Source organism: Myxine glutinosa, chromosome 5 (assembly GCF_964187855.1).
Source record: "Myxine glutinosa chromosome 5, kmMyxGlut1.1, whole genome shotgun sequence".
In the NCBI taxonomy this organism is placed as follows: domain Eukaryota; kingdom Metazoa; phylum Chordata; class Myxini; order Myxiniformes; family Myxinidae; genus Myxine; species Myxine glutinosa.
In genome coordinates, this window is record NC_136265.1 from 28,243,027 (window position 1) to 28,262,055 (window position 19,029).

At 44.3% G+C, this 19,029-nt stretch overlaps 1 protein-coding gene across 3 annotated transcripts in view; it reads left to right on the plus strand.

The window, feature by feature from the left end:
- Window positions 1–19,029, plus strand: part of RMC1 (regulator of MON1-CCZ1) — a 41,931-nt gene that overhangs the window by 11,707 nt on the left and 11,195 nt on the right. For all 3 annotated transcript variants that reach the window (XM_078777754.1, XM_078777753.1, XM_068097847.2), the window contains exons 7-16: window positions 11,739–11,882; window positions 11,968–12,071; window positions 12,460–12,552; window positions 14,460–14,565; window positions 16,686–16,800; window positions 17,166–17,210; window positions 17,601–17,654; window positions 17,817–17,945; window positions 18,051–18,157; window positions 18,271–18,390. In XM_078777754.1, the coding sequence (XP_078633880.1) occupies window positions 11,739–11,882; window positions 11,968–12,071; window positions 12,460–12,552; window positions 14,460–14,565; window positions 16,686–16,800; window positions 17,166–17,210; window positions 17,601–17,654; window positions 17,817–17,945; window positions 18,051–18,157; window positions 18,271–18,390 (1,017 nt within the window). The remainder of the gene's footprint in view (window positions 1–11,738; window positions 11,883–11,967; window positions 12,072–12,459; window positions 12,553–14,459; window positions 14,566–16,685; window positions 16,801–17,165; window positions 17,211–17,600; window positions 17,655–17,816; window positions 17,946–18,050; window positions 18,158–18,270; window positions 18,391–19,029) is intronic.

Consider the following 19,029-nt stretch of genomic DNA (forward strand, 5'->3'; position numbering starts at 1 on the left):
GAACAGTTCGGATATGTTGGTGAACTGTTGGGTTTATATCTCACTGATCGGCCGATTGGACCTGAACGAAAATCTAATCTGCTTCTTCTTGTCACCTAACCAACTCGTCCACCACGTTTTGTCATAATCCGTCCACAACTTTTTGGAATATCATGCTATTTATCGTTTTTAGCCTTATCACTCAATCACTTGAAAATTAAAAAAAAAAAGATCTGATCTATAATTCGAATCTTCACCAAAATGTAATGAATTCTTCCTTTTCACACACCCAACCTGTCCACCAAGTTTTGTCCGAATCCATCTATCATACAAATACAACTTTTTGAAATATCATGTTCACAGCAAACAAACTAATAAACAAGAAAGACGTTGTGCAGAGTACAATGCTTGTGAAACCCCTACAACAAATTTGACCTTAAAATACCTGATTGTTCAATTCAGACCTGATATGCAAATCCTCCTCAAATTTCAAGTCGATCAAATGAAAATTGACAATTTTAGAAATGTGGCCGATGTCGACCTCAAAAACAATTTGCGGTTGAAATCATCAAAGACTTGATATGCAAATCCTCCTCAAATTTCAAGTCGATCGAATGAAAATTGACAATTTTAGAAATCTGGCCTGTCGACCTCAAAAACAATTGGTGGGTTGAAATCAGCGACTTAATATGCAAATTGTCCTCAAATTTCAAGTCGATCGGATGAAAATTGACAATTTTAGAAATGTGGCTGATGTCGACCTCAAAAACAATTTGTGGTTGAAATCATCAGACTTGATATGCAAATCCTCTTCAAATTTCAAGCCAATGGGATGAAAATTGAGGATTTTAGAAGTTGTTGACCTTTGGCCAATGTTGACCTTTTAACTTCAAAATCAATCGGCTTCTTCCTTATGACAAAGTCTACTGTTTGGAGAAGTTTTGTGAAGATCAGTTTCAAATTGTGACTTGTAAGCAATTAAGAGACAGACGGACATACAGACATACAGACATACAGACATACAGACACAGACCGACAGACATATATTGTTAATTTACTTAAGAAAATATTAATTTTTACAGCTCGTGGCTGTGCCAAACATCGTACCTGCACAGGACATGAATATGAAGCTCTGTTCCTTTCATTCAATCTCTCTTCCATCCCTCTTCCATCTCTCTAGCTGTATCCATTGTGTGGTTATTAAGTGAATTGAGTTGCATAAATGCATCGGCAATTTATTTAAATATCTGCTGATGTGTGGACTCGTGTTGCAAATGACCAGAGACTGGGTGGGGCAGGTGGATTATTCCCTCCCCTGAAGGTAATTAATAAGCCAGCTGTTTCTTTTGTGAAACAAGCCTGGTGTTGGCTTAGCGGTTAGGGTGCCGGCTTGGGATCTTAGGATCCTGAGTTCGAATCCCGATCGATCGCTGAATTAACGCCAGGGGGGTTGACTCCTGGGGGGTTGACAGGGGGCCTGTCATCCTTCCGAGGTCGGCAAATTGATTACGAGCTTGCTGGGATGAATGATCACGGTGTGTACCCCGATTTAGAATAGGTACACCGTATCCCTGCGCATCGTAAGAGCGTGACCAAGGGTTGGCGTCAGGAAGGGCATCCGGCCATAAAAACATTGCCTCAAACAGGGAACCATGATTGTCATGGGGCCCGCAAGGCTAACCCCTGCTCTAGCCGGGAAAAATGGCCTTAAAACGATCATTCATTCATTCATTCTGTTTCTTTTGTGAGGGAGGGGTGGTTCGTTTTGTCTTTTTAATTAACAGTCAGATAGAAACGTGGCATTTGTCTTGAGATTATCTCGGTTTCCAGCAGCTGAGAATGCGAAATCTTTAATTCTGTGGCCTTGGTTAGGTTTGAATTGACAACTCTGGGATGCCAGTCCAGTGTCCTCACCATCAGGACATCAACATCCTACGATATCTATATAATATTCTGCTAAGGTGAGTGTCTGTCTGACTCTGTCTGTCTGTGTGTGAGTCTGTCAGTGGGAGTGGCTTCACCTATTCTGGGAGGGGCTTCAAAAACAAATCTCTGCCATTTTGTTTCCTCGCATAGCTTTGAGCCCTCTTTTGTTAGGCTTGTGGTTTATTACTCTCTCAGTTTTATTTAAACTCTAATTCGATACCTGATTTCATTTTTCACAGTCGCTAACATGGTTTTAGACTCGGTTGCAAAAAATGGGAAGAAAATTAGATGAAAGTTACAATTTATAGAACAAAATGTATTTTATATAAAATGATGGTCTGTAACATAAAGTCCATTGAGACTCACTCGTGGCTTTATCTCGACTCTAATTCACCATCTGGTTTCATTTTTATCGATGGTTTTAGACTCGGTTTCAGCAATAGTTGAGAAAATTCATGCACAGACGGGAAATTGCCGAGATATATAAAACATTTGTGGCACGGTATATCATACACTGCCCAAATAACATACGGGGAATTACCGAGAGATATTTCTTTGTTCTTATTTTATAAGTTATGTGCACGTACACTTTAAAGAAGATTATTTGAAGTCTTTACCTCCCCCTTCCCCCCCCACCCCCAAGGACTTTTCCATTTGATGACAGTCGTCACGATTAAGTGTTTCATTTAGTCACAATAAAACAATAAAAAGTCAACAATGTGGGGAGAAGGGCAGAGCTTCGTTCTCCAAAGGTCGATGCCGAACCTGCAGATGAAGTTGAGATGTTCATGTTTTAATAGATTGAATCTGATCCAATAATCGCTGCGGAAGTGGCCGTTGCTGTACGGCGTGATCATGTGCTGTCACGTGTTGCGCACGTTGTTTTGGCAGGTTCTTGGTGCGAGTTGCTCTCGACTTCAGAATATGCTCCATATGTGTCGCGTGCGTCTGAGCTGTCTTTAGCTCAAGGTTGTGTAATGCGGGGCAAGAGGGTTGTCATTCCTGCTTCTTTACATCAGCGCTGTCTCAATGAGTTGCGTGAGGGTTATTTGTAACTGCCATTTCCAAAATTAATAAAATAATGAGAGAACAGAACAAGACCACCAATGAAGGTCGTGATCATCTCACCCTCCCCCATGTGTCACGCACTCCCCCGAATGTGACATCCACTCCCCTGTGTGTGATCCACTCTCCCTCGCCTCACCAATGTGTGTAATCCTCTCCCCTGTGCGTGGCCCGCTCCCCTGTGCGTGGCCCGCTCCCCTGTGCGTGGCCCGCTCCCCTGTGCGTGGCCCGCTCCCCTGTGCGTGGCCCTCTCCCCTGTGCGTGACCCTCTCCCCTGTGCGTGGCCCTCTCCCCTGTGCGTGGCCCTCTCCCCTTCTCCAGTGTGTGTAATCCTCTCCCCGGTGTGTGATCAACTCCCCCTGTGTGTGATCAACTCCCCCTGTGTGTGATCAACTCCCCCTGTGTGTGATCAACTCCCCCTGTGTGTGATCAACTCCCCCTGTGTGTGATCAACTCCCCCTGTGTGTGATCAACTCCCCCTGTGTGTGATCAACTCCCCCTGTGTGTGATCAACTCCCCCTGTGTGTGATCAACTCCCCCTGTGTGTGATCAACTCCCCCTGTGTGTGATCAACTCCCCCTGTGTGTGATCAACTCCCCCTGTGTGTGATCAACTCCCCCTGTGTGTGATCAACTCCCCCTGTGTGTGATCAACTCCCCTGTGCAGTGTGTATGATGTGGGAGGGATGTGGGTGGGGAGGCAGAGGATTTGAGCTCTTGAAGTCATATTTTACATTCGGTGTAATTACACATTTCAAACTTTATTTCCCATGTGCATGCACATGCATTCACATGTTATTAGAAGTACCGGAAATAAATTGTGTAGATTACATCATTTGTAGATCGGATGAATTGACAGTAACCATTTTGTAAAACTGAATGTGCAGCATCTAAATGAAGATGTCCAAATGTCACCCACGTTCATGCCCGTGGGATTCCCACGGGTGCCCCACGAGTTAAACAAATATATTCTCTGTACGTATGTGTGTATGTATGCACATCTGAAAATCATGGAAAAAAAACCAGGGTTGGGGCCGATCTCCACCAACTTTTATATATACACAAAGAATTAAGTTAAGCACCCCCCCCGTTTTTTTACAACCTCGCACATTACAAGTTTGTTGTCGTCAAAACAGTGTAATATACCCATGATATTGCTATATTTTCTGGAGAAGTGATATTATGGTCACATAAAAACATAACAATCATGCCGTTTTCAATATTTTATTCTGAATAATTTAAGGTGAAATTTTTTGGGAATTTTAGGCATATTTTCACCTCAATTTAAGTATGGAGCTATAGGTCCATCACGGACAGTGTGGATGACGTTTATGTTTTCTAACGTACAGTCATTGTTCTGAGAAGACCTCTAGCGATCTTTGCGTCAATAACGTGTGTAGGACCCACGTGATCGGATCACTGACTCAACCCTACGTCTCATAGACCCTGTAAGCCGTCGTATGCGTTGCTGTGGCAGGTTGTTCCATTCCCGATGTAATGCACGTTCCAATTCATCCAGATTGGCTATTGGAGGGACCATCTTCGCAATTTGTCGTCCCAACATGTCCCAAACGTGCTCGAGGGGGTTCAACCTGCCACAGCAACGCATACGACGGCTTACAGGGTCTGAGACGTAGGGTTGAGTCAGTGATCCGATCACGTGGGTCCTACACACGTTATTGACGCAAAGATCGCTAGAGGTCTTCTCAGAACAATGACTGTACGTTAGAAAACATAAACGTCATCCACACTGTCCGTGATGGACCTATAGCTCCATACTTAAATTGAGGTGAAAATATGCCTAAAATTCCCAAAAAATTTCACCTTAAATTATTCAGAATAAAATATTGAAAACGGCATGATTGTTATGTTTTTATGTGACCATAATATCACTTCTCCAGAAAATATAGCAATATCATGGGTATATTACACTGTTTTGACGACAACAAACTTGTAATGTGCGAGGTTGTAAAAAAACGGGGGGGGTGCTTAACTTAATTCTTTGTGTATACATGCTGCCAGTACCTAGGGTAAAAAAAAAAAAATCTCACCCTGCGAGTGGATAGGAGGGGGCTGGGGAGATGACCTCCCAATGCTCCCAAAGGGAGCGGGTGTTTCTCGTCCCCATAAATACAGTATTATTGTCTTGTCTGTATTCGAGTCTAAATCTCGCTGATGGCAGCCACACCATGTAGGCCTTTCAAAAGGCACAAATTTAGAATAACTATTTCTTTATCAACTGCTTTCAGGTTAGCTTATAGGTGGATTTTGGGGTAAGGGATCTGGGGTTGAAAATTTTTATTTTAACCTTTTAAAAATCCTTCGCAGCCAAAGACACGACTCTTCTTCTAATGGCATTGGGAAACTCACCTAGAGATGGGAAAAACTGTGACAATGCCTTGAAACCTCATAGAAAATGCCTATCACTGCTGAGTTTTGCAAGTGTTGAAAAGCTTCTGATTCCCTGTCATCTATCTGCAATAAGAAAAGACAATGTGGCTGTCAGTCAGTTAGTTAGTGTATGTGTCTCGTCCATAATTCCAAAAACATGAAACCTAGCGGCCCAAAAGTTTGCATGCATACCAAGGGAACGCGAAGGGAGTGCACGAATGAAAAGTGGGTGTGTGGGTAAATTTAAATGGCCCTTTTGAAGATAATTACCGGTGAGGGGAGTGCATGAACGCAATGTATGCACGAGGAGGGAAGGGGTGGGAGTCTGAAGGGAAGGGGTGAGAGATTAGGAGGGGAAGGATGGGGAGGGGGAGGAGGGAGGGGAAAGGAAGTGGTGGGAGTCTAGAGGAGGGAGGAGGGGAACGAGTGGGGTATCATGAGGGGGAGGGGTGGAGGAGGAGTGGAAGGGGTGCAGTGGGAGTCTGGTGGGTGAAGGAAGGGATTTCAGGAGAGAGGGGAAGGGGTTGGGTGGGAGGAGGAAGGGGAGAGGGGATGAGAATGGAGGGAGGGTAAGGGGTGGAGTGGAAGTCTGGAGGGAGGAGGCAGGGGTGGGTTGGGAGTCTAGATGGAGGGGGTGGGAGGAGGGAGGGGAAAGTGTGGGGTGGGAGGAGGCAGGAGAAAGGGTGGGAGGAGGGACCTGGTGTTGCCCATCAACACCTGTTACCTTTGCTCGTACAGAATATAAACAAAGTTGGTCTACTTAAATTGTGAATGCTCCATTTTCATCCTCCTCGTATCCCGACCCCTCGTTTTCCGAAATGATCTGGTAGTTATTTTTATTTTTATTTTTTTTGTTTACAGAGTCGAGGCGTGTGTAAGAGCTAAACGTTTTGTCACAAAGTTCGCTCCTCTTTGTTTTTCCTCTGTTCCTATTTTGGTAAAAGCGTGGCATTTTCTGATATCATTGGTGGGTCTTTTGATGCATGTTCAACTCTTGTTAAGATTTTTTACAAACAAGATTAAATTGCGAGACATCATGTTGTACTTCACAAACATTCTGCTCCATTCACCCTATCAATTGCTCGAGGACATCTTCCATCTGCTTGGAAGTCAGCTAACACCACCTTCATCAGCCAATTTCCATCACCACCTTCATCAATGAAACACACATTGATGAATCGCCTCGCCTGCATGTGAAACATCGACATGACATTTTATAGCTGGGCCGAGATTCGAACCCAGGTGAGACAGCTTAGAGGTGAGTGTGCATAACTCGAGGCCATTCTGCGACCCACCTTCATGTGACCCACCTTCATTATTTATGGTGGGAGAAAAAATCACCTCTGCTTCGCCGCCACTTTTTACCATTTCTTTTAACACTAAAATGTTGTTGTTTTTTTGTTTTTTACCATTTGAGCTATTGTCATCCAATTTTCACCAAAGCTTTATTATGATAATACGAAGAACGCAAATTAATAATTTTGTCAAAAGGTCAAAGGTCAGCATCACATAAAATCATCAATTTTCATCCGATTGACCTGAAATTTTAACAATTTGCATATTGGGTCACTGAATTGGTTCACCAATCAAAAGCTAGAAGCTGATTGTTTTTTGTTTTTTTTAGATCAGAAGGTCAAAGGTCAAGGTTGTGTAAAATCAGCAATTTTCATGTATGGGCATGCAATTCGATTTTTTGCAGGGTCCTTAAACATCAATAACACTCGACCCAAACAAAGCCAATGGAAATCTGCTGATTACACACGACCTGGGTTTATTGCGTCAGAGGCCTACAGGCCTAATGTGTTGGGCCTACCAGAAAACCAAGATGGCAGCCATATCGTTTTGTCTCGGCGCTATGGTGGGTGGAGTCGAGCGACATGTGGGTGTGGTTCGGCAGCTGTCCGACCAATGGGTGCACATTTCAAAAATCGACCTCCAACGAGACCCTCAGCAATAACAGCAACGCAAAGCTCTTGTAGATCTGCAACATGTCGCAGGTAATAAATATTACCATTGCAACCGTTTCATTAAAGCTCGAGGTCTGCTGCTTCTTCCTCAATCTGGAAATACGGGCTTTTGAAACTGGCAAGTTTGTGAATGAACTAATTTTTGTTCCAAGTAAATGGATTTTTAACTTTCCAACCAAGTCGGTCGATTATTACCTTTCCACTGGTACCTTTTGTATTATTCTACGTCAGCAGAAGCCCTTTGGAATAAAGCGTTACGGACAGAGAAACTCGGCTCCTTTTTCACTTCGATTTTTGTACACGAAGTCGAGGCTCGTGGAAGAGCAGGCACACAGAATTGACAAATTTGAGTCTGATTATTCGCAGATTGAGTCAGGCCCATAGTGTTGCAGAAGTCCTTTGCTGTGGTGCCATGGCTGGTTGAAGAGGCACCAACTCCCAGCCGATTGGCATGCACGTGGGGGAAGCAGATAGAGGGTAGGGTGTGGGGAACATGTTGAGGGGCACTGGGCGGTGGCGAGAGGACTTTGGTGTGAAGGAGATCTTGTGGATCAGGGTATCCACATGAAACGGTTTACCATCATAATCCCACGCTCACCATTCCGCTTTCATTCCAAATTATTTGTCCTTGATATCCATTTTAATATTGCACTATGATGACGTGTATTATTGGGTCATCATAAACGAGTTGTATCATTTATGGATGCTGCAAAACCCATTGTTAAACTTTTTATTCGTTGTCTGTCGGGTGGAGTATTTATCGCTTGGTATATTATTATATAAAGTGATTTATGATTAAGTTATTAGTTTGTGTTAATACTTTAAATAAAAGTTGTAGTTATATAAGTTTGAATAAGCATATTGCATTGCTGTGTTGACTAACTGTCTGGACACAACTTTGAGGTTGTGGGTCCATTGATGTTGAGTAATCTGCTCATGTGGACCTGCAGTCAGGGTTATGGATCCACCGTTTGGAGAGCTTCTGGGCTGAAAGGATCGAAACCTCGATGAAAAACGGTGCCCAGCTGATCATCCGGGCAGTTGGAAAACCAGTCAATTGCTGATAGGTTAAGGTTATAACTTCAAATATAAAATAGCTTTTACAAGTACTTACAAAGTTCATTATATATATATATATATATATATATATATATATATATATATATATATATATATATATATATATATATATATATATATATATATTGTTACGGACACGACTTAAGATGTTGCTTGACCGAGCGGAATGGCCGCCGTGTTCGCACAGTTTACCCGATTCTTCCCTAACTCACCCGATTCCACTCGAACGTTGGCCGAATCGCGCTACGCTAAATCGATGAAGGAAAGGACACAACGGCTGGGATAAATGAAACGACACAAGGGGGTACAGTTCTCAAGACCTCCGGAGGAGGATATAATTGGTGATGCAGAAAATAAGGGTAGATTACAAGGTAATGAGGGAAAGACACAGAAAAGATGGGCACTTAGTCACAGTCTTATCTTATCCCCGACAGACCACAGACAAACGGGACAAGACTGACTTACACAGGGATTGATGGCAGGGAAGGACAGGCAGTCGATAGCACAAGGTGCACCTTGGCTCAGGGACAGGATACAGCACGGTCCAGTCCAAAGATGCGGGGAGGTATTGCAGCGCTCGGAGGTGGCGTCTCTCTTCCTTCAAGTCCAGCGCGCATCTGACGTCACCTCCCTCTTCCTGCGCATGCTCAGCGGGGAGTGACATGCCCTCGGCTCGTTGGCTCCGCCCCAGATGGAATCGGTCCGCCGCTTCTATTGGGTGCGGGGGGTTACCGGGCTCCGCCCTTGACGAGGAGCTGACAGCGAGCCCCTACGTGGTAACCCCGTCGGAGCACATGTTCGATGGCGGCTAACCAAGCCGGAGTGAGGACGCGCACTCCCCGCGCCGCCGCCGTTGTTGTTGCTGTTGTTGTTGTTGTTGTTGTTGTTGTTGCTGAACCGTGAGGAAGAGCTGCGGGGAGGTATTGGGAGGTCCTAAACTTCCTAACGGTGCCATACAATCACATTCTGGTGCAACGAAGAGTCAGAATTAATGGAAACAAGTCCTTAACTGACATAGACTAAGAATAACTAGCAAGATGTCCTATAGTTGTCTACGTGAGATGGACCTGGATGCGACATTTAATGGGGGAAATAGGGGGAGGTCGGGTCTACAGAGTGTTGTTTACAGAAAATGGGACTAGGGAATGGGGGATTGGGGATAGTTGGGAAGTATTGGGGAAATAGGGGAATATTTACAAGCGGATATGGATGGAGGCCAATCTCATATCCGCAACAATATATATATATATATATATATATATATATATATATATATATATATATATATATATATATGTATGTGTGTATATATGTGTGTCTGTATAGGTGCGTTTATATGTACATGTGTATGTATATGTACAGTCACGTGAAAAAGTAAGTACACCCCATGTAAAGTTTTGACTTTTTCACCATATTTCAACATACAGCTATTTGATCTTCATTTCAACAATATTGATAGATAAAGGTGATATAATATAACAAATATCATGAAACATTTACATTTTGTCGTCCATTGTATAATTTAAATAAACATAAATGCAAAATTTCACATGTGGAAAAAGTAAGTACACCCCTACTTCATCACTACTTCAAATACCTAAAATGAGAATCAGGTGCACCAGCTCAGGTTCAAATGATTAGAACATCGTTAGAGAGGATCTTGGAGGAACCTGTCTGATTAAACCTCAGACATTTAGTTTGGTGTGCTCTTTGTTGAAGTGTGCAGCGTCACCATGCCTAGATCAAAAGAGCTCTCTGAGGCCTTCTGAAAGAAGGTTATGGATGCCTACGAGTCTGGGAAGGGATTTAAAAAGATCTCCAAACAATTTGAAATCGATCATTCGACTGTCCGGCAGATCATCTACAAGTGGAGAAGATTCCAACCAACTGCCAACTTATTCAGGCCAGGCCGCCCCAGCAAGTTCAGCCCGAGAGCAGACCGCAAGATTCTGAAAGAAGTCTCTAAGAACCCCAGAATGTCATCACGGGACCTACAGGTAGCTCTTGCCACTGTTGATGTCAAAGTGCACGAGTCTACCATTAGAAAGAGGCTGCACAAATTTGATCTACATGGAATGTGTGCCAGGAGGAAACCTTTGCTCTCCAGAAAGAACATCAGGGCAAGACTAAAGTTTGCCAATGAACACCTTGGCAAAGACAAGCACTTCTGGAACAATGTGCTCTGGACAGATGAGTCAAAGGTAGAGCTATTTGGCCACAGTACCAGAAGACATGTTTGGTGAAAACCAAAGACAGCATTTGACCACAAGAACCTGATACCAACTGTAAAGCATGGTGGTGGAAATATTATGGTTTGGGGCAGCTTTGCTGCATCAGGGCCTGGGCAGCTCACCATCATCGAATCCACTATGAATTCTTCATTGTACCAGAGGGTGCTTGAGAATAATGTGAGGCCATCTGTTGGCAAGTTGAAGCTCAACTGAAGGTGGACCTTGCAACATGACAATGACTCTAAACATACCAGTAAATCCACCAAGGAATGGCTGAAAAGAAAGAAATGGAAGGTTCTGGAATGGCCAAGTCAAAGCCCGGATCTAAATCCCATCGAGATGTTGTGGGGGGATTTGAAACGAGCTGTGCATGCAAGAAACCCCTCAAACATCGCACAGCTGAAAGAATTCTGCATGGAGGAGTGGGAAAAATTTCTCCCAGTCGATGTCAGAGACTGATAGACAGTTATAAGAAACGCCTACTTGAGGTTGTTTCTGCCAAAGGGGGCAATACCACCTATTGGAGCCAAGGGTGTACTTACTTTTCCCACATGTGAAATTTGCATTTATGTTTATTTAAATTATACAATGGACTACAAAATGTAAATGTTTCATGATATTTGCTATATTATATCACCTTTATCTATCAATATTGTTGAAATGAAGATCAAATAGCTGTATGTTGAAAAAGTCAAAACTTTACATGGGGTGTACTTACTTTTTCGTGTGTGTGTGTGTCAGTGTGTGTGTGTGTGTGTGTGTGTGTGTGTGTGTGTGTGTGTGTGTGTGTGTGTGTGTGTGTGTGTGTGTGTGTGTGTGTGTGTGTGTGTGTGTGTGTGTGTGTGTGTGTGTGTGTGTGTGTGTGTGTGTCAGTGTGTGTGTGTGTGTGTGTAAGTGTATGTATGTATTGTTAATGTCTGGCTTCCTTCTTGTAACTACAGTGCAGTAACTGGTCTTTTATTTTGATTGTGATTTGAACTTTGTGAATTTGGCTTTGCTGACCCCCCGCTCCCCCCCCCCCCCCCCTCACTTTTAATTTCCTGTGTCAGGGCCTGCTAACCATTGTTTGCATTAAGAGCTTGTCTCTTCCACGGCTGCAGGTACAGGCAGAGAAGCGGAGCGTGAAGCTGATAAAAAGCATGGGAACCAGCTTTGTCAACTGGTTTGTTTTTAGCTCCGAAGGTCCGACCCTCCTGCTGTCGCTCACGCCGCTGGGAAACTCCCTTCAGCCCGTACTCGCCAAGGTTAGGACACGGTTGGGGAAGACGGTGGAGCAGGGCACAGGTGAGAGTTCTGAGCATCTCAACGCAGTTCTGCTCTTCCATTCAGGTCGGGAACCTGGTCAAGTTGACGAAGTTTGAGGTTGAGGTGCCAGTCATTCCCAAGCCTCCTCGGCTCTGCCTTACCGAACCGGACGTGACGACAGCTGTTATGTGAGCCTTAGTCATAGGCCTTGCCGACGGCCCTCAACCCTCTGCCCTCCGGAACATCCAACAAACACACAATATTTGACACGATTATATGAAACATGGGGCCTCCTCATTGGGTTTAGCTTCCAAGCTTCGACGTCGTTGACTTCACCTCGATATCAGCGATTTAATCGAATTTTTTTTGCATCTCGCTGGATATTGGAACCGTCCCAGCGTATTACACGATGGCGCAAAAAAAAGTATCACAGGCAACGGCTTACACCTTATTTTGAAATCCTCACCGTTCACTGCTGCACCTCGTCAAAAAATTCCTGATGCATGAAAATCAAGTCCTCCATCTCTGTGTTATTACTAAACTGTTGTGTCGCCCTTTACTCGTTATCCTCTGCAGTTATGGACAGCTGTATGTGCTCGTCTTGCGGCACCACATCCGCACTACACCCAGTCAGGCTGGATCTGAAGTCTGGCTTTACCACCTATCACGGTATGTCTCCCACTACCTTCGGCTGTGTGACTTAATTTTTACTTTTAAAAAATCAATCCTGAAATTCCTTTTTTTTTTAAATTGGCGTGTGACGTCATCGAGTGTCATGATCTGGCTGAATACCCACTTTGGACTGTCTATCCGAGGTTCGAATCTCGACCCAGCTCTAAACTGTCTTCCTGGTCTTCCTGGTGTTCCGCAAGCAGGGTGAGGTGTTACTTAGTCCTCCTGCTTAGTCCAACAAATTACTTGGTCCTCCTGCTCTAGCCTATTTAATCGAAAGTTAGGCCGGGCCAGCCAGTTCGTGGAAGACTTGGGCCAAAAACGTTCCCCGGCCGATCCCACGAGATGGGAATAACTGTGGTTGTTATAGACTCCATCATCATCTATATCATCTATATCATCATCATTGATATCAGCATCATCTATATTAGCATCATCTATATCATTATCTATATCATCATCTATATCATCATCATTGATATCAGCATCATCTATATTAGCATCAGCATCTATATTAGCATTATCATCTCTATCATTATCTATATCATCATCGATATCAGCATCATCTATATTAGCATCATCTATATCATTATCTATATCATCATCTATATCATCATCGATATCAGCATCATCTATATTAGCATCATCTATATCATTATCTATATCATCATCTATATCATCATCATTGATATCAGCATCATCTATATTAGCATCAGCATCTATATTAGCATTATCATCTCTATCATTATCTATATCATCATCGATATCAGCATCATCTATATTAGCATCAGCATCTATATTAGCATTATCATCTCTATCATTATATATATCATCATCGATATCAGCATCATCTATATTAGCATCATCATCGATATCATCGTCATCATCTATATCATCATCTATATCATCTTCATCATCTATATGATCATCGTCATCATATACCATCATCATCGATATCATCATCATAATCTTCATCATATATCATCATCTATATCGTCATCATCTATATCATCATCTATATCATCATCATCTTCATCATCTATATCAGCATCATCTATATCAGCAACAGCATCTACATCATCATCTATCAGCATCATCATCTATATCATCATCATCATCATCCATATCATCATCATCATCATCTATATCATCATCATCTATATCATCATCTATATCACATATCATCATCATCATCTTCATCATCTATATCAGCAACATCATCTACATCATCATCATCTACATCATCATCATCATCTACATCATCATCTATATCAGCAACATCATCTACATCATCATCATCTACATCATCATCATCATCTATATCATCATCTATATCATCATCATCTATATCATCATCATCTATATCATCACCTATATCATCATCTTCATCATCTATATCAGCAACATCATCTACATCATCATCATCTACATCATCATCATCTATATCAGCATCATCATCTACATCATCAGCATCTATATCATCATCATCATCTATATCAGCATCATCATCTACATCATCAGCATCTATATCATCATCTATATCATCTATATCTACATCATATATCATCATTATCATCATCCTTAGATATCATCAGCGTTTTTTAGAAATATGATCAGCTTTCCTTTGCTACATATTTGAGGATATGTTGTTTGTATCAAGATATGTTATGTGCTTTCTAAACCCTCATATCTCTTTTGAGGGAAAGGGGCTGAGGGACAGGTATGGAGTAAATTGGGAAAGGTTGGAAGGGGCAAGGGTTGACGGAAACAAGAGTATGACTGCTTCGGTGACCTGATTGACGTCTGTCTTCTATTGAAACGTTTCCATCTGCAGCCTTGATGGGCCGATTGGCCTCCACCTGCGTCAAAGTTCCTTGTAATCCCTTGTTATCTCTCATCCACAGGGACGGACATACCTGCAAGACTCACGTTCTGCAGTTAAACTCCACTGGATGCTTTGCCACAAACGTAGTGGACAATCTCGTGGTGATTCACCACCGGGCCTCAAAGGTATGCTCACCACGCAGCTCCTTCACTCGGCACAAAGTACCTCGGCGTCATCTTTTCCACCTCATTCGCCTGCACTCAGCAATCCATCTCCTCTCGCCTCAACCTCATTCCCTCTCATCGATCCGACTGCGGCCAGTTTGGTTTATTAATATTTAATTTACCACCAATGGAAGCGTGCACTTTAACCCATCAGGAAAGTCACATGCAAGCTTTCCGACCACTATTTATGCCTCCGCAGCCGAAGGCCGGAGACATTATGTTTTTGAGTTGTCCGTGCAGCCGTCTCTGTCTGCCTGACTGTCTGTCTGTCCATCTTCGTACATTGTCGGGTTTTTTTTTTTGTCGCCATGATGACTTGTGAACTTGTGAATGGATTTCAAAGAAACTTGGCACAAGTATGGACTGTAATACAGAGATGAACAGGCCTAAGGTCAAAGGTCACGTGCCCTTTGAAAACCATTTTGCAGACCGTAGCTCGAGTTAGAAGCATCTGATGTCGACTCTCTTCCACTTATCGCTTTTCTCTCTCACGCTCCCTCTCTGACGTGACCTTTAATTTTTCCATGTGACCTTTAATTGAGATTAAGCACACCGGTGGGTTGACAGCCCATCCAGGTGGATGCATATCTGTCGCCGCATTCGCATCCAATTCTATTTTCTAGATTTAGTTTTATTTTATTTGTTGCTTATAATTGTTATCCTCATTCTTTATCTGTACCCTTCTCTTGACTCGGTCATCTTTTTTTTTTTCGGTAAGTTACTGACTTCCGCTACTCTCGTAGCCAATGTGTGGCTCTCAACGGAATCCTCTCGTCTCCTCTCCCTGTCAAGGCTGGAGTGCCTAAGACATTGTTTGGGCCCAATCCTATTCCCGATCTTCCTCAACGATCTATCCGACTCTCTGAAAATCCCTTTTATCCATTTGCTGATTACCCTAACCTCTACCGTGTCATCCCTCATCCTTCAGACAGATGGGCTGCAGCCTCTTCCCTCTCTTCAGACCTTGAAAAAAAAATCACAATCTGGTCAAACACTTGGAGCATATCTTTCAATCCTGACAAATCTCACACTCTCACTATCTCTCTCCGAAGGAACCGTCTGACAAACCCTCCTATCTACTTTCCTAACAATCCTTTTGAGGAAGTTCACTCATTCAAACTCCTGGATCTCACTATCAGCCATGATCTTCCTTGGGTAAACCAAATTTCAAAGTTTGCCTCCAAAGCCAGCCGCTGACTGGGCATCCTCCTTCATACAAAGTCCTTCATTGGCACACCTGAACTCCTATCCACCTACAAGGCCTTCATTTGCAGCTTGGAGTACTGCTCTCCGCTCTGGGCTGGCGCCCCTGCCTCTCATCTTGCTCAGCTTGTCGCCATGTAAACCAAAGCCTTCAAAATCATTGGAATCTCTCTCACTGAAGCAGAGTCTAGGGATCTATCACCTCGCTATCGCAGACAGGTTGGTAGTCTCTCTGTCTTCTACCACCTCCTTTCTGGTCCTCCACCCTCTGCTCTTTCCATGCTTTGCCTCCGCCCCAGGTTTCTGCAGGGCTCACATGGTGCACCATCAACCCCCTTCTGGCGAAACTACCTAAATCCAGCATCACTGTTCACCTACACTCATTTGTTCCTCTTTTTCCCACCTGTGGAACCAACTTCCACATTCTCTTCAATCTCATTCTTTCCTCCAGGTCTTCAAGACAGCTGTTCACCATCATCTCAGATCACTCCACATCCAAAATCATCAAATTTGTACCCCCGTTAATCCCAAATCCCTTCCTACCGCTAAGTCCACTTCTTTCCAAACTTCCAGTTTTTCCTTCTTGAGAGTTTCCTTCTGTATCCATCTTTTCTACCCCATACATCCTCCTATATACACCTCATTCCTCCCCACATCCCTTATTTGTCCAAGTCTCCCTCTATCAACCCTGCTGTCGGTGTTTACCCCTTACGTCTACGGTTCCATTTGGTGCTCTAGCATGAGTCTTCCATGAGCCTTGACCTTGTACACAAGGACAAAAATTCAAACGCCAGTCCGATGCACGTTAATTTCTACAATGACCGTTCGAAGTCGGTCTCACGCTCGTTACTCGGTTGCTCTGTCATCTTTCTCCACAGACATCCATGGTGTTTGACATCCAATTCAAAAGGGGCTCCGAGGGTCCGGTCAAGTTCCACCAACCTGTATTGCCATCCCTCCCGATTTGCCCATTCACCATACAGCCTCGCGCCGGTATTGTACCCTGGATTTTGTTCCTTGCACTCAACATTACTAGTTTTGTTTTAAACGGTTCAGCCCGTGCAAGGTGTTGCATCATCGAGCATGCTGTCATTGACGAGCAACCTTAAGCCAGCTATCTCCATGGCAGGAGCTCTCTGGAGTGAGACGCCTCAGTGTTTTCCCCATGTCCGTAAACCACTCTCCGATTCGTGTTCTCATGATGCCGAGCATTTCACGTTCCAAATTTCCAAATTCCAAATTCCTGGCCTAGCCTTGGTCAGATGGCGGGCCTGGGCAGCCGGTTCATGAAAGATTCTTTGAACGACTTCTCTTTGTCACGTGGATACGGCACAGTGCTTTGTTTTGTTTGTTTGCAGGTGCGAGTCTTGGAGCTGGCTCGGTCGTTACCACTTGCGAGCTTTGTATCCTTAACGTGCAGGCAAAGCCAATTGGCAAGAGGAGGTGGAATTGAGTCCCAGTAAGTGAACCGGGATTCAATCCTGTATTCGGTCCCTTATAATACCTGTTGGTGTCCCTTATAATACCCCCATTAAAATGGAGATGTTTATGGGATCGCGTACGGAAAATGTCCGATATATCATGGTCTTGTGCAAAACTCTTTTAAAACCGTAACGTGTACGGAGTGGCGACTAGTCCAGGATTGTACTCCTTAGCCAATGAGACTGCCATGACACCCCAGCTCCTATGCACCTCATGGCCTAAAAGGAATAGTTCTTATTATTATTATTATTAAGTGTTGTCAACTTGATGACAAACGTGTTGTGAGTGTGTTTTCCATGACCACAAGCTAGATTCCACCAGCTGGATTGTGTTTCGACCGGACATAATCATGGATGCAGGCCTGGGTCAGTACCAGCTTTTCGTCCTGTCTTTCGCACACGACAGAACACTCATTTTGTTTTCACGGAAGCTTCTTCTTCATTGAAGTTCGGATTTAACACTGAACTGTCATCATGAACCCCCGATGTCCCTGTCCGCTTCTCTTGCCCAACCCCGTCGACCTCCAGGCTATCTTTGGTCTCTACGTCTGCGTCTCCCTCGCATCGTCGCCACACTGCCCGACCGACTGCAGCTCATAGACTTCTTGCTGCTCCGGCGAGATTGTCGCCCTGTCCTCTTGAACGTCTGTTCTCAATGTATGCCCGGCAGCTGATTACGCGAGTGCAAAATATTTTGTGCCATCGAATCAGTTCTCCTGTTTTTTTGCAATACTCGCTTTCGCTCTTCCCATTTCACCACAGTGCTCAGCGGTGGCCAAGCAGGGGGACTGGCTGTCGTGTCGGTAGTTTTCGACAAGTTAAACAGCGTCTACCAAGAATGGCTTGAAACCGATAAATCCTACTCAGCGGTGAGCCTTTCAGAAGCGTGCACACATGCATGTTGGTCCCATAACTACAGGTGTGAGGCCTCTTCCTACCATGTCACAGGTACTTTGCTAACCGTGCACGCTGCATTGTTTAGGCTTTGGAGAGTGGAGCTGGTGGGCGACCACCCGCACCACACAAACCTGTGAGGTCACATGCCGTGATCGACCAATCGGAAATGTACACTTCTGTGCTTGCGCCGTTTGCTGAATCCAAGGTGGGATGCCACTTCCTTCACATTTAGATTCCCCTCTTAACTCCTCATGTAATTGTTTATTTATTCCTCACCCGCCCCCCCCCGCCCTTTTCCCCCCTTTCCGCCTTCCCCTTCCCCCTCCCCCCCCCTTCCCTCCCCCCCTTCCCACCTCCCCCTTCCCCCTCCCCCTTCCCCCTCCCCCTCTTCCCCTTCCTCCTTTCCCTTTCCCCCTCCCCCCCTCCCACCTTCCCCTTCCTCCTTTCCCTTTTCCCCCTCCCCCTATCCCCTCCCCCCCTCCTCCCATTCTCACTCCCACCCTCCCCCTTCCCTCCTGCCACCCTCCTTTCCCCTCTCCCACCTCCCCATCTTTCTCCCTCACCCCCCCCCCCCCACCCTTCTCTCCTTCCACCTTTCCCACATTCCCCTCTTCCCCCCCTTCCCACTTCCCCTTTCCCTCTTTTCCCCTTCCATCCTCCCACCCTTCTTCCCCCTCCCCTTCTATTCCTCCGCCCCCACCTCTACTATGTTCTAACCATTCATAATAATTTTTTTAACGATCATAATTTTTTCAAGTGATTCTTCGCCATTGAGAGATGGGACTAAAAACGATACATAGGATGATATTTCAAAAAGTTGTGGACAAATTATGACAAAACGAGG